The sequence below is a fragment of the Protopterus annectens genome, chromosome 7.part0 (assembly GCF_019279795.1).
Source record: "Protopterus annectens isolate FY-2018-M chromosome 7.part0, PAN1.0, whole genome shotgun sequence".
Taxonomy (NCBI): Eukaryota; Metazoa; Chordata; order Ceratodontiformes; family Protopteridae; genus Protopterus; species Protopterus annectens.
This window is the reverse complement of record NC_056739.1, coordinates 1,050,453,978-1,050,475,068: the sequence shown is the minus strand read 5'-3', so window position 1 is coordinate 1,050,475,068 and position 21,091 is coordinate 1,050,453,978. Positions and strand designations below refer to the sequence as shown.

Genomic DNA, 21,091 nt, shown 5'->3' with positions numbered 1-21,091 from the left:
ACATGAATGTAATATAAAGGTACTTGAGCAAGACGGAGTGTAAATATTTGGGAAATGATGAAGGATAAATAATAAAACATGAACAAATGCGAATAAAACTTAGTAAGGAATATTTTAGTAAACTTAAATTAATATTGAAAACAGCATTGATGTCTAGGAACAAAGTCCAAGCTATAAACCAATTTGCTCTTCCTGTCCTAACTTACAGTTTTGGAGTGACTGATTGGCCCTAAAAGGTGTTGGACAGGAAAACAAGGAGGATGCTTCATGCTCATCAAATAGTTTATAAAAATCAAGTGTGTACCAATATTATATATTCCCTGTTCTGAAGGAGGTATGGGCCTCCTCAAAATTGATGCATAGACCTGCAATCATGGGACTACATACATATCTGCTGACCTCACAAGACCCAAACATAGTGAAAGTTTTGAAACATGAGTACAGTAAGTATACCATTCATTGCTACACTGTACCTCCTAACAAGTTATGAACACCTATCATTAGCAGGCCTCCACTATCCAAATTGTCACACAAACGCCCACTCCCAACCACCAATAGTCGAACTCTACTACGACAAAACAATCCCCAATACAAAAAATCTCATAGAACCTTACCTTATTAAACAACAACAATTAACTCTGAAAACAAAACAAGGTCTAAAGATACTAATCAAAGTCCTAAAACTAAGAGCTTACCTGAGGAGAAACATCACCAAAGACGGGGACATCCACCCCAACCCTGGCCCTACCAGCTCCATAGAGCCCACCAAACATCCACTCACCCTTAGACCGACCAACTCCCTACTTATCTGTCATCTAAACATAAGAAGTCTGAACAATAAGATACATAACCTTCATGCCATGCTAGAAACCTACCTACCTGACATCATGTGTCTAACGGAACGTGGCTTAAACCATCAACCAAAGATAATCAGATAATGTCACCTGGGTTTAACATACTTAGAGTTGACCGTATAAAGAAAAAAGGAGGTGGGATAGCTGTCCTGTACAAAAATACACTAAACATCATAACCAACCCCAAACAACCACCACAGACTGCTAACGCTGAAATATTAGCATTGATAATAAAATTAAATAAACAAAAGAGTGTAAACCTAATAGTTATCTACATACCCCCAGGAACAATATTGAAACTCTAGAAACCATTCTAAATTGGATAGACAACAATTACCCACAAGAAACAATTGTCCTGGGAGATGTCAACATTGACTGGAACCAATGCTCCGCCCAGTCCAATCATACCCCTTAAATCTCTATGGGTTTACTCAGATTATATCCACTACCACCAGGCTAGGCAATAATAAGCAAAAGAAAGCATACTTGACTGGATGCTTGTCAAGGAGGACCCCTAAGATATACTCGGTACTCTCCTAATGATGTTAGTGACCATTTGCTAACATACATTTTGAAAAATAATACAACCAATGCTAGGGCCAGTGTACAGAGCGATCAGAAATAAGAAAAATTTGACCCAATCAAATTTAACACAGAACTTAAATACTGTAACTGGTCAAAATTGAAATTACTTCCCATAGATGAGGCAGTCTCATATTTTAATGAAACATTCCTCGCAATACTGGACTCTCATGCTCCAAAAGGGAATCTAGAATCAAATCCCACATAGCACCCTGGCTATCCACAGAGACCAAAACCAAAATTAATCGCAGGGACAAAGCATGGACCAAGTGGCGTACCAAATCACCATTAGATCGAGTCTTCTTCCAACAAATAAGAAATGAAACTAAAAAGCCACTGCTCTAGACAAGAAAAACTACTTTCACCACTTACAAAACAAAACCAAAAGAACCCCCAAAGTTCTGGGCAGGATTGAACAAACTTCTCCAACCAGGAAAATCCACCACACCCACCCCAGAAACTCTATCTGATAAGAACCAAGAAGAAGTAGCGAACAACTTTAATATATTCTTCACGAAACCATTCAGTCACTAGCTAGCCAGCTACCCGCTCCCTCCACCACCCCTAAAACACCACACCCAAACCCCAATATCATTCAACCTACAACCCATATCTACCAATTACATTCGAACCCGACTAAAAAATTAAAGCCAACTTCCTCTCAGCTGATCTTCTACCAGCAGAATACCTGCAAATTGCTGCAGACGCAATTGCTTACCCCATATCAATCTTAATAAACAGAACCATTAGTGAGTCCACAATCCCAGCAATATGGAAAATATCTCATGTCATACCCTTCATAAAGGTGGAACATCCACTGAACTTTCAAACTACAGGCCAATAGCCATCTTATCTCCACTTGCAAAAATAATGGAAAAGTGTGTGCATAAACAACTAATGTCCTATCTCATCCAAAACAAGCTATTAACTGAATGTCAGCATGGATTTAGACCCCACCATAGCACGACAACTGCCCTTCTCTCTTTTACTGAAAAATCAACCATCATCGGAACAACAAAAATATCTCCTCTGCACTCTTTCTAGATATGTCAAAAGCCTTGACATGGTAAACCACCAGATCCTTCTCACAACCCTAGAAACCTTTCACCTAGACACCCATGTCCTAAACTGGTTTCAGGACTACCTAGTAGGCAGACAACAAGCAGTTATATGGCAGAACAAGCTCTCATCCCTACTACCAAACAGCATTGGCGTACCTCAAGGGTCCATATTAGGACCTCTTCTCTTCTCAATATTCATAAATGACCTGCACTCAGCCATCCCGAAGCCACCTGCATCCAATATGCAGATGACTCTACTATCATCTGTTCCAATCCCACACTGGACAACCTTCTAAAAGCCACCCAACACTGCTTTACCATAGTTGAAAATTGGCTAACAGACCATCACCTCATATTAAACCCAAAAACCCAACTACTCCTCTTTCATCCAACTAACCCTACACCTATCACTCAATTTACTATCCAATCCAATAACGGAACTACTATCTCTCCTACCACAAATACTAAACTACTAGGAGTAATTATAGATAATAAACTCGATTTGACACCCACATTAACCAAACTATTAAGACAGTAAACAAAAACTAGGGTCTTTATATAGATTAAAAACCTTCCTAACTCCAGCAGCTAGACTAGCCACTGCCCGGTCACACCTTCTATCCACACTACTATATGCCTCCCCATCCTCTCTAACCTTAATAAATCAGACCTAAATCGTCTCTCCACTTGTTATAACCACATTGCCAGATTCATCACTGCCCTGCCCTACAGAACACACCATTGTATTAACCTAAAAAACTTGACTGGCTAGAACTCCCGAATCTTCTCCAAAATATCAACTTGCAGAAGCCTTTAAAATCCTAAAACACCCAGAGAACACTCCTGCTCTAAAAACATACTAACCCCTACACCAACCTTAGTTCTCTCGCTCATCTGACAAACTCCTAATACAAACAAGCAAGGCCCACAACATAGGTGGGGACAGACTGTACTCTAATGTCATCGGAAAGGTGTGGAACTCTCTCCCAAATAAATTAACGTTTCACCATCACTAGCTCTATTCAAAAAGGGCTAGAAATCCACCTTAAATCGCATTGGATATGTCCTTGTATGAACCCGGACTAAGATTACCATGAGAAATTCTGCACAGATATGGGCAATTTTTGACTAGGAAGGATTTAGTCGACTAAGGGTCTACTAACCTGTATATAATGAAAGTAATCAAATGCAACTTCTATTGCTGCACTGTTATCTCTCTATGTACATGTTTCCTGTCCTTTGGCTTGCTGTCTTCTGTCTTTTATTATATGTCATTTTAAACCTGTTGGAGCTTTTCTCCCCGGGACTCCGCTGAAAATGGACATGTATCCAGTCGGACTATCCCGGTCAACAAATGTAAAATAAATAAAAATAAAATAAGATGACTTCCCTGATTAGTTTAGTAGAAGCATATCGGCATCAAGTGGGAATGGAAATCAAACCAGAAGTAGATAAAAATCAGACAGCAACTGAATGTGCCAAAAAACAAAAGAAAGAATACAAGGTGAAAGATCAGATGAGATGGCAAGAAATGTGGAAAATGCATAAATATAGTTGCAAGTATAGAAAACTCTTGGAACAACCTTATGTTGATCAGGATTAAACACAAGAATGGTTAAGGAGAGGTGAATTTAAACCAAAAGACAAAAGGTTAATATTGGCAGCCTAAGATAGTACATTATGTGCACGTTGGATTACAAAATCCATCGAAAATGTGGGAGAAACAGCCAAATATAGATTTTGTAAAATAGAATTGGAAACAGTCAGACATATTGTTGCTGGTTGTGATATACTAATGAAAGATGGTCAGTATAATGAAAGGCATAATAATGTGGCAAGACTGTTGCATTTGGGATTGTGCCAACATTATGTTATTGAAGTGTCTGAAAAAGACTGCAAACATGAGCCACAAAGCATTACAGAAAATAATGATGTTTATATCACATGGGATCACCCAATCACCCATTACCAACAGTTCAAAAAATAGACGTGAGAAAACCAAATATAGTAGTCCATGAAAAGAAGACAAAAGTAGCATTGATCATTGAAATTGCTATGCCCAGTGACTACATGTCTTACATATGATAGGTAAAAAAATCATAAAATACCAGGATTTGCAGGTAGAAATAAGGAAAATGTGGAAGAAGGTTACCCAGACAGTTCCAGTAGTAGTAGGAGCAATAGGTCTTAAAAAAAAAAAAAAAAAAAAAAAGGAATTTACAATCATACTTAGCTAGGTTACCGATACATGTATGAATTACAGGAGTCACTACTGGGCACATTGTGGGTGTTGCGAAGAGGGATTCTGGGTAACATCAAAGATTAAAACAATACTAAATTTCATGAACTTTAACCATACTTTGACTTAGGAATGGGGTCTATTCCTGTCATGGTATTACAAATCAAAAGACATGGAGAAATTGGAAAAAAGGATATCCTAGAGAAACGCAGAACCAAATGCAGCTCTGTTTTTGGAGATTATGTCCAATTTGTAATGAGCAATAAAAGTCTAAACATTACACCATGTGGCAGCTGTGCAAATGTCATCAATGAAAGCTCCATTCCAAAAAGCAGCTAATGTAGCTATTGACCTAGTTGAGTGTGCTTTTGGTTGCCTTGGTAAAGTTGGGCCTCTCAAGGAATAAATGTAGGACATACAATCTGCTATCCATTTAGCTACTGCAGTTTTTGAGACTGGTCTTCCCATCTTATTACTAGAAAAGGAAACAAACAATTGATCAGTTTTCCTGAATTCCTTAGTCCCAAGGTGGAGTGGGGTCCTTAATTGGAGGTCTAAGTAAAAGGGTACCTTTAAGAAAGGCCTTACATAACATAGATGAAGCTAAAGGAGAAGCCTTTTCTTCAATGTGGTAATTGGGGATGGCTGCTAACTGAACTTTGATGGTGGAGAAACTTGACCCACTTTGGAAGATGGAGGCAAGGAAATCTAAAACAGCAGGGAGTGGAGCAGTGAAAGGATCAGACTCTCTCTCATGAGCCCAAAAGGAAAATATCTTCCACTTACTGTTATAAATCTTCCAAGTTGAAGGTGTGTGAGACGAAAATAGAATTTGGCAAACTGGGGAGGAAAGCCTGGAATGTCTAGCCATCACTGGAATTGGAAAAAAAAACATGTGCTCAACTTGAGGCCTGCAACGTCCGTATGAATCATCCCTGACGGGTGTGACAGGAGGTCTTGTCTGGTCCAAGCAGGACATACTAGGTGAGACCATAGGAAGGAAAAAGTACGGTTTTGTACCTACCATAAATGTAGATGTTCGAGGATCCACATTGCTGCAATCATAACCTGTGGGTAGTCCGCTGTCCTCGGTCGGCCCGAATACCAAAGTGTTAGGCTGGCATCGGTCATAGTCGCTCAGATTTGACGTCAGTACGCAGTGGTACTAAAGCGCATGACCGACGCCATATCCTCAGTCTTTCTTGCCCCAGATGTCAGAAGGCCTAAAAAGGAAAGGCCATAGCCAAACATAGAAAATACCCAACTACCAATTACAGAAAAAATAATCACCCCAAAAGCAACACAGCAACCCTAACCTACAGAGGGGAAGGAGGGAGGGTAAATAGGACTGCAGCAATGTAGATCCTCGAACATCTACATTTATGGTAGGTACAAAACTGTACTATGTTCTTCGTCTCACATTGCTGCAGTCATAACCTGTGGGTAGAATCCCAAAGCAAAGGTAAGGGAGGTTGGCCAAATCAAAAAGCACTAGGAGCTGCTAACATGCCCTGTAAAACTGCAGTGGCAAACCCAGCCCTAGATTTGGAATAAAGAGGGAGATGGTAATGTTTAGTAAAAGTGTGCACTGAACTCCAAGTAGCTGCCTCCAAAATATCCTTAGTAGCTACTCCCCTTAAAAAAGCAGTAGAAGTGGCAGTAGCCCTAGTGGAATGAGGTCTAATCCCAGCCAGAACCTCCTTTCCATGATGAGAATAACAAAAAGCAATACAATGGCTAATCCACTTAGAAATAGTTTGCTTTGAAACAGGTTTTCCTTGTGAACCCAAGGCAAAAGAAATGAATAACTGTTGAGACTGCCTGAACCCTTTAGTTCTGCTCAAATAATAACTTAACTGCCTGTGAATATCCAAAGTGTGCAAAATTTTTTTCCCCCTTTATTTTGGGGATCAGCATAAAAAGTAGGCAAATGAATAGATTGGTTCAAGGCCACATCAGAAACAACTTTAGGCATAAAAGTAGGGTTAGTACGTAAGGATACCCTATCCTTATGAAATATTAGGAAGGGTTCAACTGCCATTAGAGCCTGTAATTCAGATACCCTCCTAGCAGACGTAATGGCCAACAAAAAAGCAGTCTTCCAAGACAAAAACTTCAACTCAGATGTAGCAGCAGGTTCAAAAGGAGGTAAAGTCAGCTTTTCCAACACAAAATTGAGATCCCAGGAAGGAGTAGGAGCTCTACGTGGGGGTCTTATATTCTTTGCCCCTCTAAGAAATTGCTTAAACAAAGGGTGAGAAAATAACGGTGGGTCACAGTCATAGTGAGCAGAAATGGCTGCAGCATGAACTTTCACGGAGGAGAAAGACAAACCCTTGTCTAATAATTCTGTAAGGTACTGTAGTGTAACACTCAAATTAGGCCGTGAAACATCAAAGCTCTTTGCTGTGCTCCAAAGAAAAAATCTCCTCCATTTATCAGCATAAACTTTTCTTGTACTAGGCCGCCTGGCTTCCAAAATGACATTTAAAACTTGCTGAGGAAGCTGCGACCCCCCAGGGTCTAAAACAAAATATGCCAGGCTGTCAGATGCAGGGACTGTATCCTGACATTGAGGAAATGATTGCTTGCCTGAGACAAAAGGTGTGGAATTGGTGGCAAAGGCCAAGGAGGCTCCCAAACTAAACTCCTCAGCAAAGGGTACCAGCGCTGACGTGGCCAATCTGGAGCTATAAGGATCATGCAAGGCTTGTCCTGTCTGACCTTCAAGAGCACCTTGGGAAGGAGAGGCAGAGGAAGAAAGGCATAAACATGAAGGTTGTTCCAACTGAAAGATAGAGCATCCACTTTCCAAGCTTCTGGGTGAAACATCTTTGTGCAAAATTTTGGCAGTTGAAAATTTTGTGGGGATGCGAACAGATCTATGTCTGGAGTTCCCCAAGCCACTGTCAACTGTTGAAATACATGGGGATCCAATTTCCACTCGTGGGGATCCACTAGTTGCCTGCTCAAAACATCTGCTAAGGAGTTCTGTGCTCCTGGCAGAAACCTTGCTTGAAGAGTGAGGTGCAAACTCAGAGCAGTCTCCCACAAAACCATAGCTTGTCTGCAAAGAGGGTACGAATGGGTTCCCCCCTGCTTGTTGATGTACCACATGACTGTTGTGTTGTCTGTTTGAATCAACACCTGTCCCGGTTGAAGTAGATCCTTGAAAGCCATCAGAGCAAATTGTACTGCTAACATCTCCTTCATGTTGATATGCAAATGCTGTAGTCTGGGAGGCCACGTGTCTTGAACCCATCTCCCATTGAAATGTGCTCCCCAAGCCATGTCCGAGGCATCTGTCGTTAGGATCTGACTCGCCTCTGGTCGGGTCACAGAGAGTCCCTTGTTTAGGTGACATTCCTGAGCCCACCACAAAAATTCCCTTTGGATGCAAGGTATTATCTGAATGACAGTTGTGGCAGTGTTGAGTCCATACACTTTTGAGATACCATTGTAGCTTCCTCATATGTAGTTTGGCATTGGGAAGTACCAGAATACAAGATGCCATGAACCCCAAGGCTTGAAGGACTGTCCTTGCAGTCAGCCTGGACAGTAGGGATAATCTCTGAAAGTATAGGGGAAGATTTATTTGTTTGTCCGGGGTCAGAAAAGCCATCTGAGAGGCTGTATTCAGTCTCACACCCAGAAAGCACATGTCCTGAGAGGGTACTAGACTCGACTTTGTTTCGTTCACAGAATACCCTAGGCACCTTAACACTGCCATTACATACTGTAGATGCTGAAGTAACGTGACTTTGTCTTGAGCAAGAATCAGGCAATCGTCCAAATAAGGATAAATTTGTATTCCTCTTAGTCTTAAGAAGGCTATCACAGGAGCCAGGACCTTTGTGAACACCCTGGGCGCAGTAGATAAGCCAAAGGGCAATGCAGAGAACTGATAATGAAAAGTACCAGCCCGAAAACGCAGGAACCTTCTGCAGCTGGGCCTGATAGGAATGTGAAGATAAGCCTCTTTGAGATCCAGAGTTACCATCCAGTGATCTTTGCCTAGCAGAGGCAGAAGTTGCTGTAAAGTTAGCATCTTGAATTTTGGGATGTCTAGGTATGTGTTGAGAATAGACAAATCCAGAATTGGCCTCCAAGTTTTCCCCTTCTTTGGCACAAGGAACAGGCGAGAATAAAATCCTAGGCCTACTTCTGACGGAGGTACCACCTGAATAGCCCCCATTTTTAAAAGTAAAGAAATCTGTTTGTGAGCCTCCAGCTTTTGCTGAGGAGGTACGTCCGGCATGCCTTTGAAAGGAGGCAAGGTGTGAAAATAAAACTTGTAGCCTCGATCTATAATGTCCAACACCCATTTGTCCTGGGTGACCAAAAGCCAATTTTGCTTGAAGAGTGCCAACTTTCCTCCTAGAGGAGCTGCCAGACAGGAGGAATCTGGCAGCTGGAGATACAGGTCATTGGGTATGTTTACGAAAAGGCTGACCCCTGCCCTCACCAGAAGATTGTGCAGGAGAACTCCACGTCCTAGGTCTGAAAGAACCCTGAGCATGAGCTCTGCCCCTACCACGTCTAGATCTGCCCTTAGACTGGTAATCGGAAGAAGGATATGCCCATCCTTTTGCAGGCCAATTTCTGCTAAACTTAGGGGGCTGCACTTGTAAAAATTCCTTAACTGTCTGCATGGACTTAGCTTTGTCTTCCATTTTCTTCAAAACTGACACCACAGGAGAACCAAAAAGAACTTCAGATTGGAGGGAGCATCCAAAATTCGAGCTTTAACATGCTCTGACAAATTCTGATCCTTAAGCCAGGCGTGCCTACGAATAACTGAACCAGTGGCCGCCACCCTGGAAGAAGCCTGAAGAGCATCAAAGCCACACTGCAAGGAATGCTTACCTACCTGATCAGAGGCATGAACTAAATCCTGCAATTCCTTACACTCTATACCCTCAGCTAAAGCATCTACCTTAGATTTCAACTGATTTAACAGAAAATTCTGGTACTTCAGCATATGAAACTGGCAATTCAAAGCCCTCATAGCTAGAGTGGAGGAAGTATACACTTTTTTACCCCACCTATCCAAAGCTCTAGAATCTTTATCCAGAGGAACTGGATTCTTTACTACAGAAGCCCTGACACCCTTAGGTCCCTGGCTAATAGTTTCTGGGTCAGCTCTAGGACTCTTATATAAATATTTATGAGCCTCTGGAACTCTGTAGTATCTGTCTGGCTTGACAGGGGCCGGAGGTAAAGAATCAGGATTAAGGGAAGCCTCAGAAAAAACATCCTGAACAACATCCAAAACAGGGGGAATGGCCAAGGGCCTATGCTGTGGTAAAAACAAAAATTCCCTAGCCTCTTACGAGAATCGAAGAAATCCTGACCTTCCCACTTAAAATGCTCCCTCATGGAATGCAGGGTTTCAGAGAAAGAAAAATCCTCTGGAGGAGAAGCAGAAGGACAGGAGTCCTCTGCATCCGAATCAGAATAGGGAGGAAAATCCTGAATGTCCTCAGCTGAAGACTCAGAGTAATCTGAGGAATGCTCCAAACCCTCCACCTCTGTCTCCACCCTAGGTCTCTTATCTGGAGGGGGCATAGAACCTCTGATTAAAGTAATCAAATCCTCTGCCATTTTTAGCATATGTTTTTTAGGAACAGAACCTGCAGAACTAGGGCTGACGCCTGTGCCAGAAAGACCAGGCCTAGCTTTAGAATGCGCTTTAGTGACAGAAGTAGAAGGCCTAACAACCTTAAGTAAAGAAGGAACTACAGAAACTTGAGAGGCCCCCTCGGCCTGACCTGACTCCTGAGAGGCCAATTCCTGTAATATTAAAGGCTCCCCCTGAGACTCAGCTGAAACCTCGGCTGGATCCACTGATTCCACCGTAGTTTCCAAAGAACCGGCGTCCGCAACGGACAACTCATCCTGCTTAGACTTTAACGATTTATCTTTTCGCTTCTTAGCGGTAGCGGGCGTCGGAGGATCCAACGGCATGTTGTAGTTGCACCGCTTACCAAAAACAAGTCTAGCACAATCTAACCTGCGTTTAATGGTGCGCTTATTAAATCTAGCGCAAAAGCGACACCCGACTACGTCGTGCTCAGGTCCCAAGCAAGGAATACAGACAGAGTGGTAGTCCCTATGAGGTATCTGTTTCCCACAAGAAATACAATTATTAACTTTTTCTGACATCCGGATTTAACTGAGGCAAGAAAAGACAAAAATATTCCCAACGGGTACTTAGCCCAACTTGGTCTTCGGTCTGAAACTCAGAATACGAAAATTTCAGGACGCCGAACGGCACTTGCAAACGCTGCTTCTGCTTCGGACCATGCGGCAAGAAAGACTGAGGATATGGCGTCGGTCATGCGCTTTAGTACCACTGCGTACAGACGTCAGATCTGAGCGACTATGACCGACGCCAGCCTAACACTTTGGTATTCGGGCCGACCGAGGACAGCGGACTACCCACAGGTTATGACTGCAGCAATGTGAGACGAAGAACATCCACACTTGCCGAGGCCAGATGGGGGCAATGAGGATTACTTTGCTCCTCAACTGGAGCGCTTTTTGAAGAAGCTTTGGGATTAGAGGCAGGGGAGGGTAGGCAGAAAGGAGACTGGAGGGCCAACCTTGGATTAAAACATCTCTTAGTGAATGTCCCTGTGAGGGAATTAGGACAAAGAAAATGCTGCATTTATTGTTGAGGGAGAAGTGAATAGATCACAGCATGGTTGACCCTATTTGTGAAAGATCATATTTGCCACTGATTCACAGAGACCACTTATGAGGCATCAGGATGGTCCTGCTGAGCTTGTCCACTAAGATGTTGGACTTCCCCGGTATGTGTGTTACTACAAGGAAGCAGTGAGAGGAGATCGCCCACTGCCAAACTCTCATTGCTTCTCAGCAAAAGGGGTAAGATCTGGTTCCCTCCTGTTTGTTGATGTACCAGACTACTAACATGTTGTCCATTCAAATAGCAGTTGTTCCTACAGGAAGACAGCTCTGAAGGGCCTGCAACTCTAGAAGCACTGCTCTCATCTCCAGGACATTTGTATGCAAAATGGTCTCTTCTGGGGACCACATGCTTTGAATGGTCCATCCCAAGTAACACCCCCATCCCAACTGGGATGCATCCATGGTCAACATGGAATTTGGGAAAGGAAAGATAAATGGATGGCCTTGACAAATTACTTCAGAGCTGTATCCACCACATGAGGGATTTTCTGCAAACATGAGATAATTTTATTTGATGTCGTACAGGATGTTGATGAAAAGAACATTGTACTGATGGAGTCTATTGAAGAATTCTCATATGAAGATGAGCAGTGGGCATTAAAGTTATTGATGCAGCAGTCAACCCTAAGACTACCATTTTTGCTAGTGGAGAAGAATTCCTGTCTGACATGCAATTTCAAAGAACAAACTCTGTTCTGAGGCAGAAGAGCTAGACAAAAGACTGTATCTAGATAAGCCCATATAAACTCCAAGATTTGAACTGGTTGAAGCTGTCACTTGGCCAAACTGATCAGTTATATCACTCCCTGAGAATTACGGAGTAAGTAATCCCTGGCACTTTTCCAGAAGATGCCTGGTTGGTTCAGTAAGGAGCCAGTCATCTAAGTAAGGTAATACTCTGAATCCGTGCAATCTTAAATGAGCTGCTACCACTGTGATGCATTTGGTAAACACCTTGGGGGCAGTGATGAGACCAAAGGGCAGGGCTCTAAACTGGTAATGACTGGCTCCCAGCTAGAAGCGTAGATATATCTTTAAATGCAACTGTACTCTCTGATGTGATAGTATGCATCCTGCAGATCAACAGAGCACATCCAGTCATCCTTCTGTAGGAGAGGTAAAATAAACTGAACCATGATTATCCGGAATTTGGAATTCTTTACAAACTGGTTCAGGTAATGGAGATCAAAAATGGGTCTCAAGACCTCTGTTTTCTTTGGTACTAAAAAGAACCTTGAGTAAATTCCATATCCTCTTATCGGCAAGACCTCTCGGATGAATCTTCTGTCCATCAGCTTTTGAACCTCTAAAGCTGCTCCAAATGATTGGGTAGAACAATTAGAAGACATTTTCTTTTCCTTTTGAGAACTTGTAAAAAGGGAATGAAATATCCTCTGGATATGATCCATTGCAACCATGAATCTTTTGTGAAAGGTATAGAGGCTTTTAGGTGCAAGGAAAAGCACCCCCCGCCCGACTACCTCCAGAGAAGAACAGTTAGGTAACCTTTCAGGAGTGCTGAAAGGGTCTGTCTGAAAAGGAATCTTGAGACCCTCGATTCTGCAGACCCCTGGGTGGCATCATCCATTGTAGCTATTTCCCCCTTCTGCCTCTGGGGAAAAAGTCTCCGCGTGACCCTTGAATAGGTCCTTGAGATTTCTAGAACCACATCTTTTACCACCGAGTTGATTCCTAGAAAAAAGGTTTCTACCGGGTAGAAAAGCAGACTCCCAATGCAGACAAGGTCTTTCTATCTTGATCACTATGGGAAAGTGTCTCTTTAATAGTTGGCCCAAACAAAGATCCATCAAAAGCAGCATTGATGGATAATGCCTTGAAGGGCTCTGCAAAATCGCACAACCACATTCAGGCATGCCTCCTAACAGCTATGGCTGAACCGGCTGCCTGTGAAGAACATTCAGCTGCTTGCGAGATTAGCCTCATGGATGCATTTGTAATGGACTGCAGGGTGACCAGTCATGAGGAAAAAGACTTTTGTTCTTCTGCGGACATGGACCTACGGGTAGAGTTAGAGAGCACCTTAACCAAGTCTCTCTGTAACCTAGTGAAATGAACCAGGTAATTCAGCGACCATAAAGCAAAGGTTGCTGAAGCACATACTCACTTCCCAAACCTGACCAGTGCCCTAAACTCCCTATTAGCAGGATAGACAGTGGAGCTCTGCTCAGCCAGCTCCTATATTGTGGCTGCCACAACAGCCATGGCATCTACAGGGATTCCCTTAGTCCACTGTTGGCTGTCAGAGGGGGCACTGAGAATTTTGTCTGGGAATTGAAGCCACTGAGCCCAGTTTCTTTTGTGACCTGCAGGAGACCAGGTCTATAAGCTCATCCACGGGGGGTTGGGGGTAACCCAAGTAGTAGATGGTCCAGACCCAAAGAATTCCAAGAACACCGATTCCTCCTGGGAAGACGTTTGGGAAGACCAACCACCTTTCTGGGAAAGGATCTCTAACATCCTCAGGTGGAGATTTAGGGGACCTTTCCCCTTCATCAGAATCACTGTCTTCTGTGAGGGATTCCTGAGGGGAATCCAAGTGCCTCTTCTTGCATGACTTCTTCTGAGGAACCTCTTCAGTGGGGTGTTGTCCTGGGTAATTAACTTGTCCTGGGTAATTAACTGCCAATTGTGAGCATGAAGTGCTAATTTTCCTCCCAAGGGGGCTGCCAAAAGATAAATGCTTGGTAAAGGTAGAGGGAAGTCATTGAGACTGCTTACTGCAGGGTTGTGCTTTGTTTCCTCCAGATTTGGAGGTGGAGGCACCCCATTGCTTTGACCTGTAAGAACCCTGTGATTGGTATCTAGAGCCTTTTGAGCGCCTGGATTTGCCTTGAAAGGCTCTGTTGGACACAGGAAAGGACCAGGTTTTAGTAGCCCAGTGCCTACTGAACCTGGGTGGCTGCACTTGTAAGAAATCTTTTACAGTTTGCATAGATTTAGTTTCGTCTTCCATTTTCTTTAAAACCTCTTCTGCCTTATTACCAAACAGAGTATCATGCTGTAAAGGGGCATCCAACAATTTAGCTTTAACATGATCAGGCAGATTTTGCTCCTTGAGCCAGGCATGCCTTCTAATCACAGATCCAGTAACTGCGGCCCTGCAAGAGGCCTCCAAGGAATCAAAACCACATTGCAAAGTATGCTTTCCAAACTGTTCTGCTGCATGCAATAATTCCTGTAATTCTTTATTTTCCACACAATCAGAAATCAACATAATTTTCTGTTTCAATAAGCCCATAACAAGCTGTTGATATTTAAGCATATGAAACTGGCAGTTTAAGGCCCTAATTGCCAAGGTTGCAGACTTATAAACCTTCTTTCCCCATCTATCCAGCGCCCTGGAATCTCTATCAGAGGGGGTAGGATTTTTGGCTGTAGAGACCTTTACACCTTTGGAACCCTGTGAGATAGTCTCAGGATCAGCTGCAGGATTTTTGAATAGAAATTTGTGGGAGTCAGGAACCCTGTAATATCTGTCTGGCTTACTAGGAGCTGGAGGTAGGGAATCAGGAGCCATGCTTGATTCCGAAAACACATCATCAACAATGTCTAATACAGGAGGTATAGCCAAAGGCCTATGCTGAGGAAGGAGGAGGAAATCCCTAGGCCTCTTTTGATTCAGAGAAATCCTGACTCTCCCAATGAAAATGTTCCCTTAAAGTATGCAAGGTTTCTCCAAAAGAATAATCCTCAGGAGGAGATGCAGATGGGAAGGATTCTTCTGCATCTGAATCCTCATAGGGTGGAATAGAGAATTCCTGATCAGAAGAGGAATCAGAAGAAAAGGAAACCTGATCTGAAGATTCATAATCAGTGTCTTGCCTAGGCCTCTTAGCAGGGGGGGTTGGGAACCCCTGATCAAGATAATTAAGTCCTCAGCCATTTTGATCATCTGTTTTTTAGGCATAGGGGCCTGAGCACGTGGCTCATGCATCGTTTTTTTTAGACTTAGAAGATGTTTTTGATCTTGTTTTTGTAGCTGGTGTCTGTTTTATATAAAAATGTTGAGGCCTGAAAACACCCTCAGAAGCCGGTGCCTGCTCAGCGGCTCTGGACCCATCCAAGGGAGAGACATCCGCGGGTTCAATACTTTGAGAATCTCACGGCATACCGGACTCCACATGGGTCTCGGTAGAGGCCTGCGACTCAAAAATAGTGAGTATCAGGGGCTGCGACAGCTCTTCACAGAGTACCGGTGAACCGGCGACTGGCTTAGGAGAAGCTTCGTCATCGGTTTTGGACCTCGGCGGTTTGTCTCTTGTCTTTTTCTTTGCATTTTTTGTGAACTCTGGTAGTCCGATTGCTAACCGACGACATTTCAGGGTAATTAAATCTGATCCAAAATATTTTGAGGCAAAAATATACAGACGCTTAATAGTGCGTTGGTTAAATCTAGCACAAAACCAACAGCAAGGCATGTTATGATCTGGGCCTAGGCAAGGAATACAGTACAAATGAAAATCCTTATGAGGTATTTGCTTCCCACAAGTAATGCAATTATTAAGTTTTACTGACATCGGTAAGGAGCAAGAAAAAGTTTCCCCAAAGGGGTACTTAGCTTTAGTTGAAGACTTCGGTTCTGAAAATCGAATGCGAACATTTCAGGAGTTGGCCAACTGGCACTTTCGAACTGCTTCTGCTTCGGGCACCACATGGCAAGAAAGACTAAATAAAATGGTGTTGGCTGCATGTTTTATACCCTTGACGACCTGACGTCATGGAAGAGGAGACAGCAACCAACGCAAGACCCAAGACTTTGTTATTCAGGCCGACTGAGGGCAACCTGCCAGCAGATTACCCAAATGTAATGACTGCAACAGTGAAGCACAAAGAACATCTACCCGGTTAACAAATGTAAAATAAATAAAATAAAAATAAAAGCCATAACTCGGGCTCAAAGAGCAATAACACAGTACAAATAAATGTGGAGAATATACAATATATACACCACAATGGGTAAATCAAAGGAGCCTTTACAAAACAGAAATTCTATTACTGCAGAAGCAGTAGTAAAATAATGGTGAGCATACAAATTAAAGGACAGAGACCGACAACATCCTGCAATGCAATTCTTGAGTTCAAATGTAGAGACGTATATCAATACCTTGGTAAAAGAACATTCATAATTGCTGTTTGTACTGTTTTTTACAGGCAATTTTAACAAACTTCTATGAATCAATTGCATTTATTCTGAATGACCATGGGGTTATGAAGTGATTTTTTTGAGTTCTTTCAATGTGGTTACTTATCTGATTTCCCTGGGTAAATGGTTCCAAGAAACAGGACTTGGTGAGAAAGCTTTTTTTATCTACGCCAAATGAGAATGATGCTAATGTCTTGGAAAAGTATTAAAAGATATGTCTGTTTGATTCTTAGGGGTGGGAAGTATCCTAGACTTATAATTTTAAAGACAAGGCAGATGAAAAAGAAGAATGGCTTATTAATTGGTAGCAATTAAGAGTCCTTTTCTGAGGTCACCACGGTGAGCGTGAGAATCTGCTAGTAATGGAAGTCTGAACACTTTAATTTCAGTAATTTGGATCAGTTGCATGTTATAAGCAGTATGTAAAACCAGTAAGAGAAAGCAATACTTAAGTCTGGGAAGTAGGACATTTTTGGCTCTAGCATTCGCAGCTACTGGATATAGACAGTGGGAAATTTTTTAGCACAACCTGAGTTAAGAAAGGGTTTAATTTGTGATATTATCTGTGAGACACACGGAGATAAAAGAGGGGTCCAATGTAATGCCTAAATAGTTACATTAAAAGATACTGGCAATAATGTTACATTGTGTGTCCTTGAGCTATCATTGTGATAGGCATGATACTTTCTGAGGTGAACGGAAGTGCTTTGTTCTATTTCCACTGAAAGCAATTATATACGCTATGCAGGTCACATTTTTTTACATTGGATACATTTTACATTCCAAAAGATTCACTTAAAGCAACAATCACAGTTAAAAATACATTTAACTCATTTTCAAAATTGTAAATTTTACTAAAAACAATTGTAAACTTTACTCAACCTGCCAGAGGGGTAACAGCTTTATGTTGAACCTAATTGTTCACCTTACATTAAGAAGCACTTCATCATTACCCAAGGAGAAATGGAAATGTATGCTTCAAGCAATACTAATCTGTAAATATTTGTGGAGCCAGTTTTACTTTAACATCTTTCCTGCATTTCCACTAAAAACAATTACATTACTAAAAAGTTAATTTTTTTAGAACTCTACACATTTACTTGCCGCAAGATTTACTGAAAGCTATAGCAACATATTTTTGAATGCAAAATATTATAATCAGGTCTCCGATCAAAATAACATCATGTCTTTTTGAAAACATAACAGTAGGTTAGAATTAGAGGGCCCAGTCATAATTCTTTGTAGTCCATGGAGCTTTATCTGCTTCATGTACTATTAGTTACAGAAGAAAAAGAAAGTGCCAAGTATTTTGCCAGCTTTCAAAGCTGTAAAGCACTTGGCAAGCTGCTATCAAATTAACAGCAAGCAGAAATGAAGCAGGTTTAAATTTGTTGTCTGGTGCTAGCAGATCTTACAGCCTAGTGTGAGACCCAATCTTAACAGCATGTGGGGGAATTGCGTACCAATTGTGAATATAGTGTTTTGCATCACAGAAGCGCTTAACTAGTTTGTCTTTCTTGATACTGGAGCATAATCGTGGCACTCTGTGCAAAGTAACTGCATTTAACTCAGCTTACTACATCATGTCTGCATGTTTTACTGAAAGACAAGTGCAAGCTTTACTCAGCCTGACACAAGAATAACAGCTGCGTATTGACCATAGCTGATACCATTATGTTCTTTAAGGACTGAATCATTACCTGCAGGAAATGGACACGGATGCTAGCAACACTCTAGGGTAGCTCTAACTGTACTTCAGACAATGGACTCAACAGGCTGGTATGAGGGAATCTTGACAATATGCAGTGGGGGAAAATTTACTTTTATCGCAAATGAAAAGCAATATTCTATCCTCAGATTTAACACAAGGTCATCCTTAAAGTAAAACTGCAACTTTCATAAAATAGTACCCAGGATAATGTCTGTTTTTAGTCAGGAATCAGAGAAAACAGCATCTCTATAAGTTGAAACAAGTCTAATCTTTGGATAGGACAGAAATGTTCCAAACAATCCAGACATAAACCTGATATTTTTATACTACAGTGTTCATAATCACACTTAACGATAAATACAAGGCTAAAAACATGGTTAAGTAATTTATACAGGCCAGTTTACATTACTGACTGTAAGCAGTGAGCAGTAACAGTCAAATGCTTCATCACTGATCCTATAAGGCAGGTACACTGATTTCTGTAAAGCAAGTAACACAATTTTAAAAAGATCTTAAATAAACTATAATGTTAGTTATCAGATTAAGTGAACAGCTATTTTTCAACCAAAAGAAAAATTATTTATGTTCATCTGTCTAGCATAAGTTAGAAGGGACACAGAATGGAGTTAATAATGCTGGCAGTATTATGACAGACAGAGGCAAGATGAGGTGAATCATATAATATGTTGAAAAGAGGATAAGAAGAAGGCTATAAGGTAATATGAAGTGACATCGGAAATAAAGAAAGGAGGGAGGGGTCAACCTGGATAAAAAGATTTCATTGGGAGGGTACACACACAGTTAGGAAGGCAGAAAGACTAAAATTGAAATGTTTAGGCTGAATGTCGGAAACAGGAGAAAATGAATGAAAAATACAAGCAGGTAAGAAACAGTAGAGAGATAAACAACATGAAGAATGAAACCATGAGATGTGCAACAATTAATACAAGGAAAGAATGAAAGGAAAATATCCAGGCTATAAGGATAAGCTGGAAAAGTCACAGAGAAAATTGGTCAAGTGGAAAAGATATAGATAGGAATACTGTTTTAATTAAACCAGTAGGATGTCTCCAAAATATTGTCTTGTGAGATGGAATTCTGTCATTCCTGCAACAAAAGCAAAATGCTGACAATTGGCCACATATTGTTCAAAGAACAATGTTACAGAGCAGTGAAAACATTCACACTCAAAGCCTATGTTGATGAGGTTTGGTTACACACTAAAATAAATCACAGTCTAAATCTATTCTTAGTAATGTCACAGTATAAGCTATGAATCCCAGATTTAATAAATCCAAAGTCACACATGATAGTTATTTCTCATGTTCTCTGACTTTTATAGTCTAGTCTCAAGATATATTCTTATTAACTCCTTGGTTAATACTGGCATTTTATCAGTAGATTCATACAAATAAGGGCAGAGGAAGAGTACAGCTGGGAAAATATGATCATGATTAAAAATTCCATTTGTTAAAGAACATCACATGGATTAATTATGAAAAACATGTGACAAAGCCCAGAAGCCCCATCAATAATTTGAGTACCACACAAATAGCCAAAAGACATATCCCACATACAGCTAGGAGGTCACGGTACACAAGATATGTTATTCCCGATGTACTGTGTGATGATGCTGTTGAGATGGGGATACAGTACAACTAAAAACGATCAAACTGTCAAGTCCTGTAGTCATTACTGTGTGTGATACGATAATCAGACATTCACATGGCACTAATAGTATACAACATACCCATGTTCCACTTGTTTATTTTGCCATCTTTGCAGACCTCACTATTCCCAAAATATGTATAAAGGGAAACCAAGGAAGTATTTAGCAAAAGCTATGGTAAAGTTAGTTAACCCCATTCTTCACTGATAAATTCCAAGGAATCTATTAACATTCATTTTTACTACTACTGGCAAAAGTACATGGTGCCTCAGAATCATGCATCATCAAAAGGGTGGCCACTCAGAAGTGCAGTCCCCCAACATTCGACAGTCTGCTATAGGGATAAAGTTCACAACCTTTACACCTTATCCATACACAGGCAACTGTGCTACCTGCTGAGTCGGTTATGTCTGCCATAAGAACGGAGCAAAATATACTTACTAGAAGCATCTCCAGTAACATTTTCAATATCGTCAGAATTTGGTAATTTCCTTTTAGTAGCCATTCTTGACTGTTTTATTTTATCTAAGTTTGAATAAAGCCAAAAACAAAAATCAGATTAGTGGGTATAGCAGATGCAAGAGAAACAAACAGCTCATATTTACAAGACTGAAAAAAAAAGTGCTGTATCTTTTCATTTCTGATTAGAAGACACATTTCTATGGAGTGAAGCAATAGTAATAAAACATGGAAACTGGTGAAGGTCATAACTGATTTGCAGAAGGCCATTTGGTCAAGAGAAAATGCACGAACAAGAATTTTAGCAATATCTGATCTTACTTTCTCCAGTGCTTAGTGACCAGAGAATTTGTTAAAAGAGTATGTGAGGAGGGTCTCCTTAGATGGGAAACATCAGGTTTTTGCTGCTTTACAATGATATTTAAAATCAATTATATTTGAAAGTTCTAACTTAGTTTGCTAATCTCAACCAATTTGCTAAGATAAATCACTCTCAAATTAAGTGCACTATATCTACTGTACAACAGGTTATCCAGGAATGACTGCGCTATCTTTTGATAGGGTTGTGAGGAAAGACCACTGCAAGGTATTGAAACACATTCTGGACAAGGCATGAGTCTATTATATACTGCATATGT

General features: G+C 41.2%; 1 protein-coding gene across 3 annotated transcripts in view; it reads right to left on the bottom strand.

Moving 5' to 3' along the window:
- FANCD2 (FA complementation group D2) overlaps window positions 1–21,091 on the bottom strand; it is a 1,694,389-nt gene that overhangs the window by 1,588,047 nt on the left and 85,251 nt on the right. For all 3 annotated transcript variants that reach the window (XM_044077594.1, XM_044077597.1, XM_044077595.1), the window contains exon 2: window positions 20,436–20,519. In XM_044077594.1, the coding sequence (XP_043933529.1) occupies window positions 20,436–20,519 (84 nt within the window). The remainder of the gene's footprint in view (window positions 1–20,435; window positions 20,520–21,091) is intronic.